This window comes from Hemitrygon akajei, chromosome 15 (genome assembly GCF_048418815.1).
Source record: "Hemitrygon akajei chromosome 15, sHemAka1.3, whole genome shotgun sequence".
NCBI lineage: Eukaryota > Metazoa > Chordata > Chondrichthyes > Myliobatiformes > Dasyatidae > Hemitrygon > Hemitrygon akajei.
The window spans coordinates 56,369,645-56,394,994 of NC_133138.1; the positions used below are offsets into that span (position 1 = coordinate 56,369,645).

Below are 25,350 nucleotides of genomic sequence, written 5' to 3' on the forward strand. Positions count from 1 at the left end.
TCTATTACAATGAAAGTCTAAGACTACTTTTAAATTGGATGAAGAATTCAGAGCTTCATTAGTATTACAAGTAGGAGATTTGAGGGTTAATTTTACACTTCATCACCAGTTCTGTGGCATTGAATCAAGAACACAGCATAAATCTTTGAGTATATCTCTATAGCTTTCTTTTGGGAAGAAGCTGACACCTTGTGCACCTCTCAAAAACTAAGAAGGGTGCAGTAAGCATATTAGTACAGCAGAATAGATTAACATAACATTAGAAATCAGGCTTACCATCAGTAAATTCTTTATTCTTTTCAGTGCAGATATCAATAACTCGAATTGTAATTCTGACCTCATCATACTCCTCATAATCGATAACTGAAGATTCATTCACATAGAGTGAGCCATTGCTATCAAGCCCAAACCAGTACTGGCATGGTAGTTTGGGTTGCTTATCAGCAATATTACGTTTCTTACAATCCACTGAAACCACTTGATAAATCAGTGTGTGATTGGTGTCGACATCATGAGCAGTAATGTTCCTCACTATTCCAACCATGGTGTTATTTTCCATGACATCCAGATCCCTCATTGACTCTTGATCTAATACAGGAGGTTCATCATTCATATCCAACACGTTCACATGAACAGTTGCATAGGCTGATTTAGATGGTATTCCCAAATCTGAGGCAGTGATCCCTAAAATGTAAAACTTCGGTCCTTTGTCATAATCCAGTGCAATTGCTGGATCAACGGTAATATTTCCTTCATACAGTTTTGGGTCCATTTGATTAGGGATGGTTCTTATTAGGAAATTTCCTCTGCTGCCATTTTCAATACGGTATATCACCCGGCTATTGATTTCCGTAGCATCATTGTCAGTGGCATTAACCAGTGTCACAAAGGCTCCTGTGTACATGGGAACAATGAACAAGAAAAGTGAGCATATGTTCTCAGATAGGGAGATAACATTCACACACTTATCAAGCAAAAAAATGTAGGGCACTAATTCCATAAACAGGATTTGCTGGACGTGCATGTTTTATTTTATAGTTTCTAAATTATAAAAAGAGTAAAAAGTAAACTTGCAATAATTTATTTGGAAACAGTACAGCTAGTTCATCTTCAATGACGTTGTCAATGGAAACTGGCTTTTATTACAAAATTGTGTTTGTACACTATGACCGAACAATCAAAGGTGCTGTTCTCTTCAGTTTAACTTACATAAGCAATCCAGTGCTGAGCAACGACTTAATAAATTATAAAATTACAGAACAGAACACAAATATTATGTTTACAGATGTTGACAATGTTGATGACAAGATGTTATATAAGAAGCTGGTAAAAGACCTGTCTGTCTGCATGCCATGAACTAGACTGCAGATCAGCTAAAATATACCACCCCAACAGATTCAATTTATCAGAACTGATTAAAATTAGTAGATCTCCTACACCAAAAAATAAGGACAACATAATCAGGGATCTCTTAATCAGAGGCATCCCTGAGAAAGCTTCCAGTATGTAGAAACAATTATAGATTCATTGAAATCTAGGTCACAGCAGGAAGCCATTCAGTCCACCATAAAACCCATAGGTGCAGCCGCATATCCATTCCTTCTTAACTCCCAGTGTCAGCTTTCGCACTACAATTGCTCATACGAGTATCTTAAAAATGGGATGAAGGTTTCTGCCTTTCCTTTCAGGTAGCAAGTTCCAGATACCTTCATAAATGAAAAAAAAAATAATTCCTCACTAGTTTTCCCTCAGCTAACTGCAAATTTTATCTGCTAGTATTGATCTACTTGCCAAAGGAATAAGATCTTACCATTTCTCTATGTAAATCAGTTATTTCTCACAGCAGGTTTTTATGAAAACCAAGATATGGTTTGACTGGTTGAGGTTTGTTCTGGCCAACCCCTCGATGGGTAGCCAAGGAGACATGTGGGTAGCTAATGATTGCCAGGAAAGTCTGGACCAATATATTATTATTATCCGATGATGGAAGTGTATGGATACTCAAATTTAAATATATTAATCAATACTTAACAGATTATTCAGATAAAGAGATGGAGCAAGAAAAAATGTGACTAAAAAGGAACAAAAAACGAGATGAAGAAGCGAGCACAGAGGCAGATATGCTCTCAGAGCAGAAGCTTACCTAATGTGTGCTCCATTACAGACGCATTGTAGACAGACTCAGCAAATACAGGTGCATTGTCATTTATATCCTGCATTAAAAAGTATTAGTTAAAAAAAACAGGCTTCCATTATGACTGTAAAAACATACTTACATGTTAGAAAAGTGACCACTTTAATCTTTAAATAAAGCCAACCATACACCAACTCACTGTCCCATCCACAGTCCCTATTCATCTTTTCAACTGCGGCTGACAATCAGTAATCTAACATTTTGCTCTTTCTGTTGAGAATAAATAGGACCTCCCAGTCAGTTCTAAAATAGTTTTTGTTTAGCAGTCTATAAATTTCTTCACATTTGCAAGACCTGTCAAATGAGATGAAGTTGTAGGAACAAATTTCAGAGAAATGTAAATATAATAGAACAAAGCAGTTACAAAAGAAGACTTCAGTTACCAAATACCTAGCAAATCAATTATACTCTATATTTTCAAGCACATTTATAGACTATAGAACCAACATTGGTGAGAAACACCATGAAGGCCAGGAAGTATGAATTAGTCTAGAAAATGCATGCATGGGAACTTTCTTAATCTGGGCCATTGAGGAAGAAAGTAATGCTGGAGCTTGTTCAGTGACAGCAGCATAAAGTTTCACTGGTCAACTATAATTAATCTTAAAGTAATTATGAGGTACAAAGGAATAAGACATCCAACTTGAAGAGAGGCAGTTTTAGTGATTGGAGAAAGGATCGAGTATGTGTGGGGAAGTAATACAGATTCATCAAGAGTAGGCAAATAACTAATAATGGGTCTTCAGCGAGGAAAAGTGGAGCCTTTAACATTGAAATTCACTAAGCACTACAGGAAATAAAGGAAATTATAAAACAGAGCAAGGTTACAGAGGGCTTTGGAAGTAGGTCATTGATTTCATTCCAAACAGAGATTACTTTTGGATATTAAGGGAATCAAAATTCATGAAGATGGTGCAGGAAAATATCATAGGATATGATTTAGCAAACTGGATATCAACAATTATCTTGATGGTGGTTATTGTAACAAGCTCAAAGACAACTAGGTCACAGCAGTGAAGGTAAGGTTCCTCCGATGATCATTTAAAATATCTCCAATCATAATCCAAGCAGGTATACATGCAATACTAGAAGACTGGTAATGGCATACTCAGAGAAGCTAATGAATAATCATGAATTGTCCCTTGGGAAAATACTGTTTTGTTATGGTTATCACCAATGAACCAGCTTCTAAGCCCAGTGTTCCAGATGGAGCATACTGGACTAAACTAGATTAGGTTAGGAGTTTATTCCCTGGATAATAAGAGAATGAAATTTTGACAGATGTATACAAAAATTATGAGGGGTAAATATAGGGCAAACACCATTGGGCTTTTCCCACTGAGGCTGAGTGAGACTAGAACTAGAAGTCATGGGTTAAGAGTGACAGGTGAAGTATTTAACAGAAACCTGAGGAGCATCTTTTTCATACAGAGGATGATGCAAATGTGGACGGGTTGCTAGTGAAAGTAGTGGATAAGGGTTCGACTGCAACATTTTAGAGAAGTTTGGATATGTACATGGATGGGAGAGGCTTGGAGGGCGATGTTCCAGATAGGAGCAGGCAGAATAACAATTCAGCATGGAGCAGGTTGGCTGACGGGCCTGTTTCTGTGATGTATTGCTCTATGACTCTATGAGTACATTAAGAAAATTATTTCACAAATAAGCCACAGGTCCATGACAGTCCAGATTGAATGCAGACGCCACGATAGCTCCAGATTTAACAGGATGTTCCAGAGCCCAGGATGCCTTTATGTGCACAAAGAATGAAGCAGAACAGTGTGTTCCTGCTCAAGGATTTGATCAGCATGAAAAATAATTGAATTACACTTAGTGAATTACCTGAGGGTGGTAGTCCCTTGTGAGCGTGGTGTACAGAAATAATGGATAATGTCACATTACTATTATGGACCAAGAATACCAGTGCTAACAATCTAACCTACCATAAGTCAAATGCAATTTTTTGTTCTGCACCTTTAAACATCACAAGATGGATGCATGCATATTGGCGTGGTTAACAAGTTACTCTATAAGAAGTATTACTGTTGCAGAGTTAATATGACCAAGTAGCCTGGTATGGTGATGACATGCTACCATGTAAGCAGGATTCAAAGAGATGATTCAGTGGTTAAGTCTGTCACATAAACATCATGCAGGGGCTCAAAGGACCTAATAATTACAGAGTGAAGTCAAAAAAGATTGGAGATGATTCATCCTGGTGGGACGTCTGTAAGAATATTGAAATCCACCCACGTATTAGAATTATCTTCCAATCTTGGTTATTGTTTCGATGAGAGTTGTGCTGTATCTGTCAATCCAGTCAAGGGCATTGAAGAAATCTGATAGCGTGAAGAAAAATACGAAAAGCATTCTGTGACAGGGGACCTGATTTACAAGGTGTAGACTAGGATCAAAGGCAAGTAGTTTAAAAGGAACATTAGAAGAAGCTTCTCAATGCAAAGGGTAGTACACATTTGAAAGAAGCTGCAAGGTAGGCAACATTAGCAACATGTAAAAGCCTTCTACAGGAAGAGGTTTAGAGGGCTATGAGCCAAATATGAGAAGATGGAAATAGGTCACTGGGCGACATAGTCGGCCTGGACAAATTGGGCCAAAGCCATTTTCCAACTTGTACGACTCTATTTGAGAGTGAACTGAATCTGCACTGGAATTACCACTTCATCTTTTTGACTGCTTTAACTGAATTCCACAAGTTATATGATTATCTGAAATAACTGTTTTAGCAAGGAAGATGAATCTGTGACATTGTACAAAATCTGTATTAGTCCAGTGAGAGTCCAACATCTCTTGAAAATAAACTCTCAGTTCAGCAATATCCCACTATCTTCATCTTAAAGACATAACATTTAGCTGACCCTGGGCCAACTCTGAAGCAAGTGTGCTTCGATGTGTCTCATATCTTTGCCTACTGCATAATTGGAAGCTGGGTAGTTCTATCAACCACATTTCTGATGTTTACGGACTATTTGTACAATTTGTGTTGACCCAACCAGCCATCCGTGATTTGTATGTGAAACATTGAATCATCATTGTAATAAGCTACAACTGAAAATTATAGTAAAGCTGTGCTGAAATCCATTGTATTATTTATTCTAAAAACCATTAGACCTTTTTGCAAAAGTAAGAGAATGAAGCTAACTAATATTGCAGTAAAGAATGAGGAAGGAAAGTATATCAGAAAGGTTAAATATAGGTAAAGAGGAAATGTTAGGTCTTTTCGTATCTTCCAAAGTTAATAAGTTGCAAGGTCCTGAAGTGTTTTCTAGATTGCCAAAAGAAGCTAGGGCACACATAGCAGAAATCTTGGCTGTAACAGACCAACTCAGATAAAGGGAGAGAAGGATTGCATCTTGTTCAAAAAAAAGGAAACTTAGTAATGTTACATAGTGGGCCTACAAAATGTTTTGATAAGTAACTCATAATACATGTTATGAACAGAAATAGTTTAGACTGAAAGGATTATAGTATTCAGTTAAGTAAATTACTAAATTATATTGGAAAAGTATAATCCCTGACTAGATAGAAAAGTACCACACAATCTCCATGAAACAATTACTAGATCCACTGCTCTACCAAATATAGAAAAATTACCTGCATTTGTGTTTCAGAAGCACAGTTGCTACCTAAATAAAACTTTGGTTATGTTGTACTCAAAGAAACCTTACAGTACTGGACTATAAGAATAATTTTGATTAATGAAGTGGGCAGGCAGATGTCATGAATATGTTAACATTAAGAAATAGAAATGATGTACTTGAAAGAAATATGAACAGGTAGAACAATGTTATTGAGACAATTCTGATGCAGATGGAAAGCTTGAGGGAGGTTGTGTCACATATGCTGAATTGCCTGGTGATCCTAGGACAATACTTAAAAGTGGGTAAGTGTGCTTAAGGATTCTTCAGCTGTGTAAAAAGGGGGACTAATAACTAAAGCAAGAACAATAAGCTATGTATTTCCAGTAAATTGGGCCTCAGCTGTGTTTTGTTGTGCTAGGTACCACAATTTAAGAAATATGGCAAAGACTTTGAGAGGGAAAAAAAGGTGACTTACCATGATGTGACTAGCAATTGAAGAATCTAACTGCATAAAGATGTTGTAGAATCTGTAACTTACTCTCTTTCAAAGAAAGAATCTTCAGCCAATTTCAAAATTATTAATGTTTGTTAAAGTTAATTGGAGAAAATTGCTTCTTTTGACAATAGGGTCAACAGTTTGAGTTTCCAAATAACTGACAACTGAGTGAGAAGGAAAGTGGGAAGTACTCTTTTTGCACAGATGGTTATAAAGATGTGAAATAGACCACCTGAAAAGGTGGTGGAAGAAGCTTCTGTTAGAATGTTCAGAATGCATTCTCTCATGAAGGCAACCATTTTGTATTGTTAGAGTGGAAAACCTGAGGTATGGGACTAAATGCACAACTCTTTTACAGTTTAGGAAACAAGGACTAGACAAGGCTCTGGAGAGTTATGAGGTAGCCAGGAAGAAGCTTTAGAAAGCTAGAAGGAGGCACAAGATAGCCTCGGAGGTTGGTTTAAGGAAAACTTCAAGGCATTCTACAAATAATTGAAGAACAGGAGGATAACTGGAGTAAGGATAAGACAATCATGGGTAAAAGATTAAACTGGTGCCTGGATTTGGAGCAGGTAGGGGAGGTCCTTAATGAATACTTTGCTTCCATTTTCACCAGTAAGAGAGACCTTGATAGCATAAAACAGGCTGATATGCTGGTACATGTTGATGTTAAGAATGAAGATAACCTTGGACATTTTTAAAACATTAGGATAGGTAAATCCCCGGGACATACCCCAGGTTACTATGGAAAGCAGAAGAACAGGTTGCTCTGCCTTTGGTGATAAATTCTGAGACCTCACTGACCACAGGACTAGTATCAGAAGATCGGAGGTTGTAAATTTTATTCCCTTGTTCAAAAAAGGTAATAAGAATACTTGTGGAAGTTCAAAGTAAAATATTATCAGGGTACATACATGTCACCACATACAACCCTGAGATTATCTTTCTGCAGGCATACTTGGCAAATCTATAGAACAGTAACTGTAAAGAAGAACTGTAAACTGTAAATAAACTGTGCAAATGCGGATAATAAATTAATAGCAATAAATAATGAGCATGAAATAACAAGATAAAAGAGTCCTTAAATGAGTGCAATTATCCCCTTGTGTTCAAGAGCCTGACGGATGAGGGGCAGAAACTGTTCTTGAAACTGCTGGTGCAAGTCCTGAGGGACTTGTACTTACTACGGCAGTGAGAAAAGAGCATGGCCTGAATGGTGAGGATCTTTGATAATGGACGCTGCTTTTCTATGGCAAAATTTCTTATAGATGTGCTCAGTTGTTGAAGGGTTTTATCTGTAATATACTGGGCCAGATCTGCTACCTTTTGTAGGATTTTCCACTCAAAGGCATTGCTGTTTACCAGGCTGTAATGCAGCCAGTCAGCACCCTTTCCACCACACATCTATTGAAGTTTGCCAAGGTTTTTGATGACATGCCAAATCTCCACTGACTCCTGAGGAAGTAGCGGCACAGCTGTGTTTCATTCGTAATTATATTTATATGATGGCTCTGAGAGAGTGACACACAGGAATTTAAAGTTACAGACCCTCTCCATCTCTGATCCTCCGACGATACTGGTTCATCGACCTCTGGTTTCCCTTTCCTGAAATCTACTATCAGGCTCTTGGTCTTACTGACACTGAGTGAGAGGTTGTTGTTATTAAACCACTCAGCCAAATTTTCAATCTCCCTCCTATATGCTGATTCATCACCACCTTTGATACAGTCCACAACAGTGGTGTCATCAGCAAACTGGTATGTGGTGTTGGAGCTGTACTTAGCCATAGGTGTAAATTGAGTAGGACAGGGGGCTAAGTACACTTCCCTGTGCTGCTCCTGTGCTGATGAAGATTGTGGAGGAGATTTTTTTTTGCCAATCTGAAATGACTGGGCTCTACAAGAAAGGAAATCCAGGAGGTCTTGCAAAGGGGGTATTGAGGCCCTGGTCTTGGCGTTTACTGATAAGCTTAGAGGAGATGATAGTGTTAAATGCTGAGCTGTAATCAATAAAGAACATCCTGATGTATGCACCTTTGCTGTCTAGATATTCCATGGCTGTGTGAAGAGCCAATGAGATAGCAGCTACTGTAGACCTGTTGCTTCAGTAGGTGAATTGGAGTGAATCCAAGTTGCCACTCAGACAGGAGCTGATATGTTTCAACACCAGCCTCTCAAAACACTTCATCACCGTAAGCACCACTGGGCAATAGTCATTTAGACGATTATAGATTAATAAGTCTTATGTCAGTGGTGATTAATCTATTAGAGAGGACTGTTAGAGATATGATTTACGAGCATTTGGAGAAGCATCATTTCATTAGGGTTGGTCAGCATGGCTTCATGAGGGGAAGTGACAAAACAAACTGATGAAGGTAGAGCACTGAAAGTGGTGCACATGGATTTTAGTAAGGCATTCAACAAGGTTCCCCATGGAACACACATTCAGAAAATCAGGAGGCATGGGATCCAGGGAAATATGGCTGTGTGGATTCAGAATTGGCTTGTCCTCCGCAGGCAGAGGATGGTAGTAGAAGGAGTCTATTCTGTCTAAAGATCAGTGACCAGTGGCAATAAGCAGTGGTCTTTTGTGGGACCCCTGCTCTTTGTGATTATTATAATTGTCTTGGATGAGGAAGTGGAAGGATGCAAATGGCACAGAAGTTAGAGGAGTTTTTGGGTAGTGCAGAGCTTGTTGTAGGCTACAGTGGTTCATTGTAAGATGAATAAAGTGCAGAGCTGGGCTGAGAAGCAGCAAATGAAGTTCAATCCGGAAAACTGTGAAGTGATATATTTAGGAACATCAAACTTGGAGGCAAAGTACAACATTAATGGAAGGATCCTTAGTAGTGTAGAGGAACAGACAGATCCATAGATCCCTCAAAGTTGCCACACAAGTTGACAAAGTGGTTAAGAAAACAGATGGTGTGTCGGCCTTCAATAATTGGCAGGTTGAGTTTAAGAGCCATGAAGTAATGTTGTAGCTCTATAGAACTCTGGTTAGAGCACACTCAGAACATTGTGTTCAGTTCTGGTTGGCTCATTATTGAATGGATGCAGATGCTTTATAAAGGGTGCCAAGGAGATTTACAAAGATGCTGCCTAGACTAGAAAACAAGGTTTACAAGGAAAAGTTAAGCGAGCTGGGGCTTTTCCCTTTGGAGGAAAGGGGGTTGAGAAGGAACTAGATAGAATTGTTTAAGATGACAAGAGGCACAGATAGAGTAGATATTCAATGACTTTTTCTGATTATGGACATGCCTAATCTAAGGGGGCATAATTTTAAAGTGACTAGAGGAAAATATTGGGGGATGTTAGGGTAGGTTTTTACACAGAGAGTGGTAGGTGTGTGGAATATGCTGCCAGAACAGTAGTAGAGGCAGATACATTAGGGGTGTTTAACAGACAATTATATAGGCACATGGATGAAAGAAAAGTGGACGGCTATCTGGGTTAAGGGTTAGATTGCTCTTGGAGTAGGCTAAAATGTTGGCATAACATTCTGGACTGAATGGCCTTTACTATGTCCTATGTTCTTTCAAAATGAAATCACAAGCAGTTCAGGGAAAATGGCTGCCTTTTATCTTATTAAATATAATGATGTCTCTGACTTGGGTTATTCTGATTTCACAGTGAAAAGTGCAGTAATCATGCAAAATACCACTTTAATTCATCAGATTAGATGATGTTTTCATGGACTTCTATTTTATCAATTGCTTACAAATATTTTGATTTACCGCATCTTGTTCTAAGAATACATATCTTTAAAAAATGGAACTTTGGTTTTTCCAGTCTTCATCATCTTGCTAGAATTGGTGCCATGTTTTTAGAAATATGTTGCAATTGCTTTGTTAAAGCTTGGTTTTCACATATGTATACTACATCTAAATAACTTCCCTGACTCCTTTTGAAGTACAATCTTTTTTAAAAAACTATAGACATCAACCAAGCAATTGCAATTCCCAGCAAGGCATCTAAACTTCAGCTGAACAATTATGACATTAACTAACTCCATTTCCTGTTAGCAACTCAAAATCTAATGAGCTGTGACAAGCTCAGACTCCACTCTCAATTCCTTAAAAAATCTTGTTTATAAATTCTTCTTCAGTATCATGTGTTGTTTGGCTGACCAGTGGGTGTGTGGACTGACTTTATAAAGATTTACAAGGGATTACATGGACCTTTGCATTCCAATATTTATTACCTATTGTCCAAGCATGCAAGGGACTGAATAGCAAAGGAAGAATAGGCTTTGTCAAGATCAGCGAGGAAATTAGTACCTAATAGAAAGAACATTTCAAAGATTTCCTTGTGAGACGCCATGTTTGATACACAAGAATGACTCCATCCTGTTCTCTGTTACATCCTCTAAGTTACACCCCAGCCCTCAAGGAGAGTGGAAAGGTTATCTGATGGATGAACAACAATCTGACATTCAGAGCAGATAATATCCCTGCCAGTTTACTGTGCAAAGATTTCATCACATCACTCTCTTCCCAATCATTCTTGCTACAATATTGCACTGCACCTCCAACAGATTTCCTGCTGGATTGATCTATCAGGATGAATAGTAAACTATTAAACCTACAATCACTGCTATAGATCCAAGATTAACCCAATCTCAGTCACATGTACATATGTGCATAATCAGAGGCCAAGGCCAATCTATCTACAATTCTTTTTAGAAAGCCTGTGAGAGAATGGACCTTACACTAAATGCCTGCAAGTTAAAAGGCCCTTCGCTAACCTCCTGCCACATCACACTAACCCCAATGGTCAAAATCCATGACAAAGCCCCAGTCAGTTGGGTATCACTTTCCATACCTCAGATGTCACCTCTCAGGGAATCTACTACGGTGTCCAATCTGCTAATAAAATCTTCAGTCTCCTGAGGAAGAGTGTCGGAAAACAAAGAGCTGAAAACCAAACCAGCTCTCACAGACAACCAGGCTACTTTGAGCTCTGTCCTCCCATGTGCTTTGGAGACATGGACAATCTATAGTAGAATCCTCATTATGAAGCATCAATGTGTCAACCACTATCCATGTCCAACAGATATGAGGCTCTTCCTCCTGTTTGGATAAGGCTGGGGATTGCAGGGAGGATGTGTAACCCGGCTAAGGTATCACGGCACAGGAAGCTAATCAAGTGCCAGAGATGAAGAGCAATCTGATAGTCTTAGGGGATATCATAGTTGGGGGTACAGAAACTAACTGTTCTTTTGATTATTGCAACAAAAATAGAGTTACAGAATCTACGCTGCCTGATTTGTGAGAGGGTTGATGACATCTCATCTAGGTTGGAGAGAAACTTGGAAGGAAAGACCCATATAGGCAGCAGCAAAATAGGTAGGCCAAGGAAGAATTTGGCAAGGGATTATAGACAACTGGAGGCAAGATGGAAAAGTAGAACTATAAGGGCAGTCAATGATTACATGTTACAAAATGGGAGTGAGAAAATAATAGAGAAGTTCGTGCATGGCTTGAAATCTAGTATGGAAGAAATTGGTTCCAGTATTGGAAGAAATTGGAACCATTGAGGTCATGACTCAGACTTAATTGTTTTTTTTAAGGTGTTTTCAGGTTTGTAAGGATAGCTTTGGGAACAGAGAGGGCAGTTAGGAATCAGGTTGGGGTTTACGGGCAGGAATATGGGGTGTTAGATGACAAGCCAGAATCTAAGCCTCTGCTCCGTGTTCAAAGGTTATCAACATGGTCATGATTGGATGTTATCAAACCAGCAAGGAACCATGAGACCATAGTTCGAGGCCTTGTGTTCGGGGTCCCATCGTCAGACAATCCAAAGCTCAAGGCCTGAATTTGAGTCATTGACAAGTCCCAGGCAGATACAAGACTCAGAAGATGATTGGAGGCTCAGATCAAAGCTCAAAGTTTGTTTGGAAGTCAAGATTGTAACAGAAACTTTGATCAGAAGTCCAGAATTTGAGGAGCAATGGCCAAAGTATGGAGTGTGCAAGTCTCTGTGAATCCGTTGAGGAAGTTGAAGCCCATTGTCTGTGATTCCACGAGTCTACTGGAAGCCAAAGACTAAAGAGGACAGTCTGTTCGGGGGTTAGAGGACTGCCTATGAGCATGGGTGCGTGGATGGGCTTGTTTTGTTTCTTGGTGTGCTCTGGATTGTGCTGCAATGGATGGTTGCTCTGCAGAGAATGATTGGCTTGCTATGCTGGCACTGCAAGTTGTAACAACACTGGTGGACTGCACTCTGGTTATGAAAGGAGGTCAAGGATAATATTAAATCATAAACTAAAGCTTATGAAGCGTCAAAAGCTAATGTTGAACAAAAAGACTGATAATTTTCAGGAGCCAGGAGCAGATGACTGAAAATCTAATGAGGAGGAAAATGGATTATGACAGTAAACTGGCAATTTATATCTCATCAATCAGCTTCTATGCATATGTTAAAAGAAATGGAGCAGCCAAGGTAGATGCTGAATCCTTAGCAAATGAACCTTAGAGAATTAATAACACGAATTAAGGATGCAGCAGATAATTTCAGATAATTTAAACAAATACTTTGCCTCAGCCTTCACAGTGGAGGGCATTGCATACGCCCCAAAGATAATTGATAGGCTAGATTTGAATTGGAGGTAAGAATACATTGAGAGATAAGGTATTAGAAAAACTAATGGGTCAAAAAGTGGGTTAATTACCAGCACCTGATGGCCTTCTTGGACAGTTTGAAAAGTAGTGGTTGCAGGGTACCATCTGACAGCGAGTATAAGATCACAAGACCATAAGACTTAGGGGCAGAATTAGCTCATTTGGCCCATTGAGTCAGTTCCATCAATTGATCATGAGTGATTTATTTTCTCCATCCCCATAATCTTCAACATCCTTACTAATTAATAACCTATCAGTCTCCTCTTTAAGTATACCAAATAACTTAGCCTCCACAGCCATCTGTGGCAAAGAATTCCACAGATTCACCACCCTCTGGCTAAAGAAATTACTCCTGATCTCAGTTCCAAAGAAATGTCTTTCTATTCTGAGGCTGTGCCCTCTGGTCTTAGACTCTCCCACTATTTGAAACATTCTCTTCATGTCCATTCTACCTAGGCCCTCATTCTTCTAAATTCTAGCGAGTACAGTTTCACACCATCATACACTCCTCTGGGCCTTCTCTAATGCTAGCACAACCTTTTGTAAATAAGGGGCCAGAATTGTTCTCACCTTCTCTAACACTAGCACATCCTTTCTTAGATATGGAGGCCAAAGTTGCTCGCAATACTCCAAATGTGATCTGAACAATGTCTTATAAATTCTCAGCATTACTTCCTTGCTTTTATATTATAGTCCTCTAAAATGAATTTGACTTCCTCACCATCAGTTCAACTTGTAAGTCAACCTTTAGGGAATCTAGCACTAAGACTCCGAAGTCCATTTGCACTTCTGATTGCTGAATTGGCTCTCCATTTAGAATATAGTCTACACCTTTATCCCTTCTACCAAAGAGCAATGATCAAACATTTCCCTACACGCTATTCCATCTGCCACCTTTGAACCATTCTCCTAGTCTGTACAAGTCCTTCTGCAGACGCCCTGTTTCCTCAATGCTACCTACCCCTCCACCTAACTTTGTATCACTCTTGCCTCCCTTTTACTCCTTATATATCTGAAAAAAACTTTTGGTACCCTATTTTTATATTATTGGCTAGCTTGCCAATATGTATATTGGCAAGAGTAGTATATGTATATATGTCATCTACTCTCCCCTTATTACATTCATAATTCTTAGAAAAATAGAGGGCTATGTAGTAGGGTAATTCTAGACAATTTCTAGAGTAGTTTATGTGGTCGGCACAACATTTTGCGCTGAAGGGCTGTTATGTGCTGTAAAGTGCTGTAGATTTCTATGATTATTGCCTTCTGTTGGTTTTTAAAAGCTTCCAACTCCTCTAGCTTCCCACTAATTTTTGCTATACTGGGTGCCCTCTCTTGTTATTATGCTGTTTTTGACTTTCCTTGTCAGCCACGGCTGCCTTATCTGTCTTTTAGAATGCTTCTTTGTGGGATGAACTAATCCTACATCTTCTGAATTACTCCAAGAAACTTCAACCATTGCTGTTCTACTGTCATCCCTGCTAGTATCCCCTATCAATCAATTTGACCACCTCCTCTCTCATACCTCTGTAGTTCCCTTTACCCAACTGTAATATCAAAACACCCAACTTTAGCTTCTCTCTTTCATACTGCAGGTTGAATTCTATCATATTATAATCGCTATTGCCTGTGGGGGGGGGTGGGGGGGTTCCCTTATCACATCTGGTTCATTACACAACACCCAATCCAGAATTTCCTTTTCCCTCGTGGGCTCAACCACAAGCTGCTTCAAAAAGCCACTTCATAGGCATTCTACAAATTACCTCCCTTGGGCTCCAGCACTGACTTAGTTTTCCCAATCTACCTGCATATTGAATTCCCCATGACTATTGTAACATTGCCCTTTTTATGTGCCTTTTCTATCTCCCATTATAAGTTGTACCCCACATACTAGCTACTGTTTAGAGGCCAATATATATCATTCCTATTGGGGTATTTTTACCCTTGTAATTCTTAACTCTTCCCACAAAAAAGCTACATCTTCTGCTCCTAAGTCACTTCTTCCTAAGGATTTGATTTTATGTTTACCTCCACCAATTTATCCCTGAACAAATGCAATCCAAAACTTTGTAATGAAATGTGTTATTTTGTTTAAGAGTACAGTACAATACATAAAAATACAATGAAAAATAGAAATAAATTAATAAATCATGAAAAATAGAAATAGCAAGGTAGTGTTCACGGGTTCATGGACAGTTCACAAACCTGATGTCAGAGAGGAAGAAGTTGCTCCTAAACATTGAGTGTGGCCCTTCAGTCTTCCGCCCCTCCTCTGTGATGGTAGTAATGAGAAGGAGGCATGCCCTGAGTGGTGAGGCTCCCAAATGATGGATCCATAATAATTAAGTATTGGCTCATCTTAAAAACTTACAGGTAAACATTTACCCTCACCGACCAATACATACTCAAGAATTTTCTAGCAACACAAATACCTCAAATGACAGTTAACAAAATGAAAATTTTCAAGGGCCTACAGGTGTTTTTAACATTCCAACGAAAATATTGAAGGAGTGAGCATTTTTTTTAAATTGATTCAGGATTCTATTGAAGTATTGCAGATACTGGACTGCTTTTGTTCTTATTTCTAACATGGCCATATTGTGGAAAAACACTAAGTTCTATGTCTAAACTGAAAACAGAGACACCTCTTTCTTCCTTATTAGGGAAAGAGAGAGCCCATGGTATGTCAAATGCTGGGTGAACAATGAAGTCTTTGGGGTAACTACAAGTCTGCGTCTTTACTGTTGCTTTGCTCACACTTGAGTGTTCGGTGGCAGGTGCCGATGCACTTTGTTTTTGCTGGTAGGGGGAGGGGGATAGTTGCTTGCTGCCTCTTACGTAAAGGAGGGGGAGCTGGGGGGAGCTTTGAGATTCTAACATTTGACTGTCGTTCATTCTTTGGGGCACTCCTCTGTTTTCGTGGATGGTTGTGAAGAAAAAGCATTTCAAGATGTATATTGTATACATTTCTCTGATATTAAATTGTAACTTTGAAACCTTACCTCTATATTGATAACAACACTGACATTTGTTGAAAGGGGAGGAACACCTAAATCACGAGCTTCCACAATTAGGGTGATTTTTCCATCAAGAGAGGGTGATATGCCTTCTCGATCAATAGCTCCGACTGAATGAAGAACACCCGTGAAGGGATCAATGGTAAAATTATTTTGATAGTCACCACCAACTATAGCATATTGAACTCTGCTGTTATTAGTACCCTCTTCATCGTCGTCAAAAGCCTGAAAACAAAATTTTAAAAAATCAGTCTCTGTATTTGCCATTCAAATTGTCTTCTCTTTAATGATTAATTCTTCAACCACAGAATGTGAGACTGAGTCGGTAATCATTTTATCACCTTTTAATGTTCTCGCTCTCCCCCTTACCAGGTAGCATTCTGTTAATGTTTGTGTTTTGGCCGTAAGAAAATAGAATGATTGAACACATAGACTGTGTCAACTCCTAAAAAAAATGACTAACACATGATCCTTGCTTTTCAGGTAGCAATATGAAATTGTGTCAGATTTGTTTTTTACAATTGTCAGAACCAAGTTGCAACTGTACAATGAATATGTTCAGATCAAATACTATGTAAAATCTGTTAATGGACATTAATTGTCAGCAGAATTAGTTAATAATACCTACAGGAATCTACATAGCATGGGACCTGAGAAGCAGAGCATTTCCAGCAATTCTTTTCAGATTTATAGAATCTCTAGAGTTTTGTTTTTTGACATTAACATTAAAAGGAGTTGCTCCATTTCGTTTGGCAATCAGAGAGGTGTCTGGCTTTTTGATGCTTGATGACAGGTTTACAAAATGAAAATTATACTATTCTCCAATACTAACCCTATTCAATATGAACAGCAAGAATAAAACAAATAGAGCTTGACCTACCTCAATTTTAATGTTTAATTCATTTACTTTGCCTTCTGTGATGAATGCGCTGTAAGAATCTCTTGTCATTTCTGGAGGGAAATCATTTATATCTTCCAGAGCAATCTCAACCAAAGTACTACCTGTGAAGTTCCCACCATCGTTTGCTTGAAGGGTAATATAATAAATGGGACGTCTCTCTCTATCAATTGCTGTGCTATTCCCAACTGTGATGACACCTGTTGTGCTATTGACTTTAAATTCGTATCTTAACAAAAAGAAACAAGCTATATTTCAGCAGTCAGAATTTCACGCATTAATTTTGCAAACACTATAAAAGTTATTCAAAATGCCCTCCAGCAATATTTCTAATACTTCTGCTTTGAATTCCCAGAGTTCTAAAACTATACAAGTTTGGAGTGGAGTGTCCAGGATCCCACCTTCTGCTCTGCACCCGTCATATCCCCACTTAAATGAAAGGAGTAGTATATATATTGGGCAGATACCCACTTCAATATCTGCACTACAGAAGGGCTGGTGTGGCTGGAGGACTGGTGCATGATGTAGAGGTTCAACTTCCATGGGGTGATGGATTAAAACTGAATTAAGAAAGAATTGCCCCAATGGAACTGGCTCTATCTGGAATTTAGGACAATTGATAATTAAGAGCAAAAAATTAGGTGGGAAAGTATTACTAATAATTTGTTCTAAGAAAAACAAATGCAGTGCTTTTACTTTCAAATATTTACAAATTCAGTTTAGAAAGTCACAATTAAGTCTTCACACACTATATTTTCCAACAGTAGATTAGAGACCAGAACTACCCTAAAAATGAGAATATTTGTCCTCACATCATCTCTAAGTCTTTTGCCAATCACTCTAAGTCCATGTCTTTTGATCTTTGACCATTTTGTGAATGAGAGATGTTTATTCCTATTTACCTTATTTGAACCCATAAAGATTTTGTATACCTCTGTGTATTGCTGTCTGCACATTTTCTGCTTCAAGGAGAGGAGCCGCAAGTGCCCGCCCTGTCCTTTTAACAGAATTACTCCATTCCTATAAATATTCTAATAAATGTTTTTTGCACTCTTGTAGAACCTTTACATGCTTCCAAAAATACAGAAATCAGTCCTGGAAGCATTATAGGCAAACAAGTGCTTAATGGAAGTTCAGCATATTCTTACAATTACAAATTAGGAGTTTGAGCCCTTAATATCAACACAAGTATTTTGTCTTCATTCTCAAATTTAGATCTTCCATTCCATATAATGTTGAATAGATCAAAATCAAGTATACCAATAGTGTTCTCTTATCTCTTATCATTAAGCACGGTTTATATACCTTCTGATGGCTGTTGATTGACCAACAGTGTATTTATAATAATAAAACTACTTAATGGTCAATTTTAACTATGCCCATTGAGCAAATGTTTTGTCAGTGAACCTATCATCCCACTCTAGCTTACTTTTTAAACAGTTAAAAGCAGCTCTTCAATTTTTACAAGGAAGCACAGCACCAATGACTCGCCTGCCTCCAAGCTGTGGCATGAATACTAATTGACTCATTTCTAGTTAAATCATTGAGGTCAATTGCAAAACTTGTTCATTCTGAATCATGGTAAGAAGAAGATGAAAAGTGAGCACATACATGCTTGCTGGTAACAGGCTATATGTAATTTCACCAAAGATGCCATCATCAGGATCATCAGCCTATGAAAAAGAATAAAACAAAAGAATATTAAAGTTATCAAAACCAGCTACATATCATTTTGCTAATATCTGTATTCAACAGGTTTTGCAACAGGTGGAGATTTGCCTCTAATTTTTCATTGTGAATTTAAACATTTTTAATTCACACAATAAACTGGATCACACATGCGTTATTCGTATGAAAGTAATGACTAAGTGCTTGGCAACAGGAAAAAATAAATATATTCAACCTCAAACTCCCAAAACCACACACGGTTATATGTGCTGTTCAGAAGGATCTTTAATGAATTGCAAGTTGGTGATCATTCAGGATGGTTCTCTGCATTAATTCATTGGTATGAAGTAAATTTTGCCACACCTTTGAGAATGCTACAGTTGGGCTTAGAATCTCCAGTTAATGCAAAGTTAACAGTAGTCACAGATAATCTCACAGGCTGTCTGTAAGTAGTTGTGAGTGATAAACATCAAGGCTGGCCTCTTGGTGTCCTGATTACTTTACGTATCTGCAAGAATCCAGCCAGCTCAGCTTTTGAAGGTATGGCGTCCATTAAATACCTGACACAGATATGTACAGCTTCCTGTAGAAAGCTAAATTTCTCTCAAGCAGAAATACATAATAATGCTGAAATATATGATTTGAGCCCTGCAGTTGCTTTAATGGGCGACAACAAAGAGCATCTACCAAATGCAGAAGGCAGAAGGTTGCATTTGTAGTAGTAGTAGGTAGCAAGCAGCTGTCGATCCCAGGGGATCATGGGTTTGCGCCTCTGGTGGACTATGTCCTCTCCAGGGCACAAGCCTGGGCAGGAAGATTTGAAGAACTGGCTGTTGCCCATGCAGAGGGTTCCCCCTCTCTCTACGTCACCGATGTAGTCCAAGGGAAGGACAAGCGCCGATAAAGCTTGGCACCAGTGTTGTCGCAGAGGTTGCCAGAGTGAAGTTCTAAACAACATCAAACTGCCTTAGGGACCCCAGTTCCAGATTTCTTCCTTGGGGTTTACTCCCAAAGCATGTCCCATGGGTGGGTATGGCCACAAGGCAGCGGAGGTTAAAATCAGAGTTTTCCTCCTCCAAGGTTGCATTAGGCTGCAATATATGTGACATAATCTATTGAGGTTGCCAGTGTCTCCTGAGAGACTGAATCTCCAAACATGTACATTTATTATCAAAGAATGTATAAATTATACAACCTTGAGATTTGTTTTCTCACGGGCAGCCACAAAGCAAAAAACCCAAAAGAACCCAATCAATGAAAATAAAAAAGACCCACACCCAAGAGAAAGGAGAAAAAAAAACACAAATCATGCAAACAATTGAAATGAACAACATTCTGAACCAAATTGAGCCCTCTGATCCAAACCCCAGAATAGCCCGGAGTAGGCCCAAAGCCTTAGTACCAGTTCGTCATATTAATGGGCATGGAGCACAGCAGCCGGGGCAGTTTTCATAGCCTCAGCGTCATGGAGAGAGGAGTGACCATCGCGGAGAGCGAGCAAAATTAGCTCTTGTCTCGATCCAGACACCCTGTCATTTCAGCCTATCTGGGCAGATGTTTAAATTGATCAAATATCCGAACAGCGAAAGGTTCTGGCGCCCTGGAGAGAGCAGTGAACATTGCAGAGAATGAGCGAAATTGGCTCTCGTCTCCGATCTGATCCAGTGTTTAAATTGTTTAAACAGCAGATCGTACCTCACACCAGGACCCAGCCACTGCAAAAGGATCGAGCCTAGACCATGTCACCCAGCAACTTGCTCCAGGCTCAGATTTTGCCACCCATCCTGAAGTCACTCTCAAGCTCTTCAAATCAGCTCAGTGGTCAAAGTGATCTAACATCACACCTGGACCAGTTGTATGGGCATTGGAACTCCTCTGCTCCAGCCCCAGCTTCTCCTCTCCAAATATCTCACTCCATCTGCATTGATTCTGCAACACACCATCTCAGCTCACCTTCTGAACTCACCTCACCATCGCTTGCATCTTCACTGTTTGTGGTGGTAACTTAACAAATTTTACCTCAGAAAAGGTGTTTTTAATGATGTTTTAGTCAAATTTTTTGCATTTCTAACCACTAGTGAGCTGCACACTTTCAGTCACACCATCTTAACCGGATGATGAAAACTGAGACTTCATTTGTAGACCTTGTGTCAAGTATATCCTTTTGTGAAGTGAAATGCTGCCATTAGATTCTTTCTTGTATGCAGGTGAGTCAAAGCAAAAAATTCTCTCCCTGTATCTCCAGTTAAAGTCCGGCCATTCATCCTGTAGGTGCCACTCTACAGTTGCACAAACACCAAATATTGCCAAGTTTTCAAGGACACCAACTAACTGAAAGTGGGCAAGTCTAAAAGAACTGAACTTGAGTACACATACATAGATTAATGGTGTCAGCACTTTCCTCAATATTTGCTCAGAAAAGTGTTATCTATAAACTTCTATCAGGTCTCTGCTCAACCCCTGGAACTCCAGAGAAAACAACCCAAGCTTGTCCATCCTCTCCTTACAGCTCATGCTATCTAATCCAGGTAGCATCCGGGTAAGCCTCTTCTGCTCCTTTTCTTAAGCCTTCACGTCTTTCCTACGCGATCTCTTGTGAGGTAGAAGAGAACAACACTTTTAAAATGGGATACTCAAGAGAGTTTCCAGAATAAATGCCAACAGAATGTTGAGCATAAACTTGCCTACTGCATATAAATATATACATATATATTTGTGCAGTTGTGTTTTTACTAATCAAGTTCAAGTGCTTTTATTGTCATTTCGACCATAAACTGCTGGTACAGTACACAGTAAGAAAGAAACAACGTTCCTCCAGGACCCTGGTGCTACATGAAACAACACAAAACTACACTAGACTATGTGAGACAGGCTAGACTAGACTATATAAGACAACACAAAAGCTGCACTGGACTACAGACCTGCACAGTGCTACATAAAGTGCACAAAACAGTGCAGGGCAGTACAATAATTAATAAACAAGACAATAGGCACAGTAGAGGACACATTACAATGTAATAATAAATGATGTAGATGTTAGTCTAGACTCTGAGTATTGAGGAGTCTGATGGTTTGAGGGAAGAAACTGTTGCACAGTCTGATCGTGAGAGCCTGTATGCTTCGGTACCTTTTGCCAGATGACAGGAGGGAGAAGAGTTTGTGTGAGGGGTCCTTCACAATGCTGTTAGCTTTGCGGGTGCAGCATGTGGTGTAAATATTCTACATGCACTTATGTATACAAGGTCTGGGCCTTAAAGCCGCAGTATTGCCTAACGGGCATTGGGGCTGGTCGACAGATAATGGGCTGGGGGTCTGGACTATATTCTGCATCATTATATTTTACTGACATACTATATGGGTTTGTTGACTTGTATGCGCAAGGACTGAGCATCAGGCCGCTGTGTCACAGCGGGTGGGGGGGTGGGTACTCTTATTATGCGATTGTGCTCTAATGTATGCTTACTGTGTGTGACTGATGGTAAGGTGGCTTTGCACCCTGACCCCACAGTAACACTGTATTGTTTGGTTGTATTCATGAATATTCCTGCATGGTTAAATGACAATTAAACTTGAATAGAATTGAATTGAATGAAAGTCCTCTTCAAACACAGAAAAATGAAATGGCTGTCAATCAGTCAGTGAACAAAGACAAGGGGTTAAGATTTCGAGCAGTGCTTGTAAACCTTTTCATTGCTACTGTTCAGTGGAGTGCTGTCAGCTAAGATAACATTAAATACTATTAAATTAGTAATAGAAGACAATTTAATAAGTAACCAGAAGTTTAATTATCTTCGGAACCATTGCTCATAATAGCATGCTAACTGATTTTGTCGTTCAGTGTTGTATTTCAGCCAACTCAGAGACTCTCTAGTACCTCATGAATGCAGGGAGAGAAGTCCCCATGATATTAATTAGGGAGTATGCATATAATTTTAGAAATGTGGAAAATTTTTAGAAATATGCAAATTGATAGATCCTATCCACAATATGCTGAAAGGGGAGGGTGAGCAGCCGGAAGTCATGGTACGTATTGGTACCAATAACATAGAAGAAAAAGCGAGGAGGTCCTGTAAAAAGAATATAGGCAGTTAGGAAGGAAGCTGAGAAGCAGGACCTCAAGGGTAGTAATCTCGAGATTGATCCCTGTGCCACATGGTAGTGAGAGTAGGAATAGAACAATGTGGAAGATAAATGCATGGCTGAAGAATTAGAGCAGAGGGTAAGGATTCAGATTTCTGAATAATAGGGACCTCTTCTGGGGCAGGTGTGATCTGTAGAAAAGGGACAGGTTGCACTTGAATCCGAGGGGGACGAATATTCTTATGGGCCAATTTACTAGAGCTGTTGGAATGGTTTAAACTGACATGACAGCAGGATGGGAACCAGGATGATAGAGCTGAGGATGAGCCAACAGGTTTACAAGCTGATGATGGGTGTAGCAGGAATGTTCGGAAGGACAAGTCAATGGTTGAGTACAAATGGAGCAAAGAGCTAAATTGTACCACAGAGCCAAAATTCAAAAGGGTGAAGAATGCAGGACTGAAGGTGCAGTATTTAAATGTGGGTAGCATTCGCAATAAGGTGGACAAACCCATGGCGCAATTAGAGATTGGCCGGGATGATGTGGGCATCACTGAGTTGTTGCTGAAAGAAGGCCATAGTTGGGAGCTTAACATCAAACAATATACTTTGCATTGAAATGACAGACAAAAAGGCATAGGCAATAGTGTGGCTCTGTTGGTGAGAGATGGAATTATATCTTTAGAAAGAGGTGACATAGGGTCAGAGAATGTTGAATCTCTGTGGGTGGAGTGAAGAAATTGCAAGGGTGAAAAATACATATACAAGCCTCCAAATAGTGTGTTTGAGATTGCAAAGGGAATTCGAAAAGGACGTAATAAGTGTAATGACACAATTGTAATGAGGGATTGGGAAAATCAGGCTGGTGTCAGGTCACAAGAGAGGGAATTTGTTGAATGCCTATGAGATGGCATTTTAGAGCAGCTTCTGCTTGAGCCTACTCAGGGAAAGGCTATCTTAGACTGAGTGTTGTGTAATAACCCAGATCTTATTAGGGAGCCCAACGTAAAGAAACCCTTAGGAGGCAGTGAGCATAATATGAGTTAATTCATACTGCAGTTTAAGAGAGAGAAGCATAACTCACGTGTATCAGTATCTCAATGGAATAAAGGGAATTACAGAGGCCTGAGAGAGAAGCTTGCCCAGGTCGATTGGAGGAGGGGATACAGGCGGGAATGGCAGCAGAGCAGAGATGGCTGAAGTTGCTGGGAATAGTTCACAAGGTGCAGGATAGATACATCCAGAGAGGAGGAAGTTCTCACATGGCAGGGGTAGGCATCCATGGCTGATAAAGGAAGTTAAAGACTGCTTAAAGGTCAAGGATAGGGCATATAAGGTTGCAAAAGTGAGTGGGAAGTTGGATGATTGGGATGATTTTAAAATCCAACAAACGGCAACTAAAAAAGCTATAAGAAGGGAAAAAATGAAATATGAAGGCAGACTAGCCAATAATATAAAGCAGGATACCAAAAGTTTTTCAGTTTTATAAAGAGTAAAAGGGAGATGAGAGTTGATATTTGTCCACTGGAAAATGATGCTGGTGAGGTAGTAATGGTGGAAAAAGAAATGGCAGATGAATGTAATGGGTAATGGCACACTCACAGTGTGCCAGAGGTCTGTGAGCGTCAGGGAGCAGGAGTGAGTGGCATTGCTATTACAAAGGAAAAAGTGCTAGGCAAACTCAAAGATCTTAAGGTGGATAAGTCACCTGGACCAAAGGGACTACATCCCAGAGTCCTGAGAGAGGCTGCTGAAATGGGGAGAAGATTCAAAAATCAGTGGTGCAGAGGAACTTAGGAGTCCTCGTGCAAGACTCCCAGAGGTCAATTTACAGGTTGAGTTTGTGGTAAAGGAGGCAAATGAAATTTTGGCATTTATTTCAAGTGGAATAGAATATAAATGCAAGGAGATAATGTTGAGGCTTTATAAGACACTAATCAGGCTGCACTTGATGTATTGTCAATAGTTTTGGGCCCCATATCTCAGAAAGGATGTGTTGTCATTGGAGAGAGCCTAGAGGAGGTTCACAAGGATGATTCTGGGAATGAAGGGGTTAACATATGAGGAGCGTTTGGCAGCTTTGGGCCTTACTCATTGGGATTTAAAAGAATGTGTGGGGATCTCATTGACACTGACTGCATGTTGAAAGATCTGGAGATGGTGGATGTGGAGGGGATGTTCTCTGTGGTGCAGATATCCTGAACTAGAAGGCACAGCCTCAAAATTGAGGGGCGGCCCTTTACAACAGATAGTTTCCTAATGGGTCAGGGCTTCAAAGGATATGTCAAGAAGGCAGGTGTATGGGGTTGAGTGGGATCTGGGATTGGCCATGAAGGAATGACGAAGCAGCCTTGATGGGCTGAGAGGCCTAATTCTGTTAATTATGGTCTTATGGTTTATTGAGCTTTTCTAGCAGTTACATTTGAATTGTCAGCACTGATCTGTCCAGGACTTGCCGGTTTCAGTAGGGAGTGCAGGATTGTGTACTAACATGGAGAGCTCTACTTCAATACTTTTAGTTATCTTCTTTATGGGCTTCTAAATAACTTCATACTTTTCTTTAACTCTAACTTCAATATTAATAGATTTAAACTACCCTTGAATTTAAGGGTACTTGAAACTATTAAATTTAATCAAGCTTATACAACTGGAAATGTTCTACACAGCTTTTCAGATTACAAAAGCACATTGCTGGTTTCTCAAGGATGGGAGCACAACTGTAAGCTGACCAAGGGGCATTAGCTGTTCGTACTTCACTATTGGACTCAGTGCCAGC

General features: G+C 39.5%; 1 protein-coding gene across 2 annotated transcripts in view; it reads right to left on the reverse strand.

Moving 5' to 3' along the window:
• The window catches only part of cdhr2 (cadherin related family member 2), a 129,307-nt gene that overhangs the window by 46,483 nt on the left and 57,474 nt on the right, over positions 1 to 25,350 (reverse strand). For both annotated transcript variants that reach the window (XM_073067601.1, XM_073067600.1), the window contains exons 16-20: positions 18,438 to 18,499; positions 16,809 to 17,055; positions 15,914 to 16,153; positions 2,144 to 2,213; positions 277 to 894 (exon numbers count right to left, since the gene is read on the reverse strand). In XM_073067601.1, the coding sequence (XP_072923702.1) occupies positions 277 to 894; positions 2,144 to 2,213; positions 15,914 to 16,153; positions 16,809 to 17,055; positions 18,438 to 18,499 (1,237 nt within the window). The remainder of the gene's footprint in view (positions 1 to 276; positions 895 to 2,143; positions 2,214 to 15,913; positions 16,154 to 16,808; positions 17,056 to 18,437; positions 18,500 to 25,350) is intronic.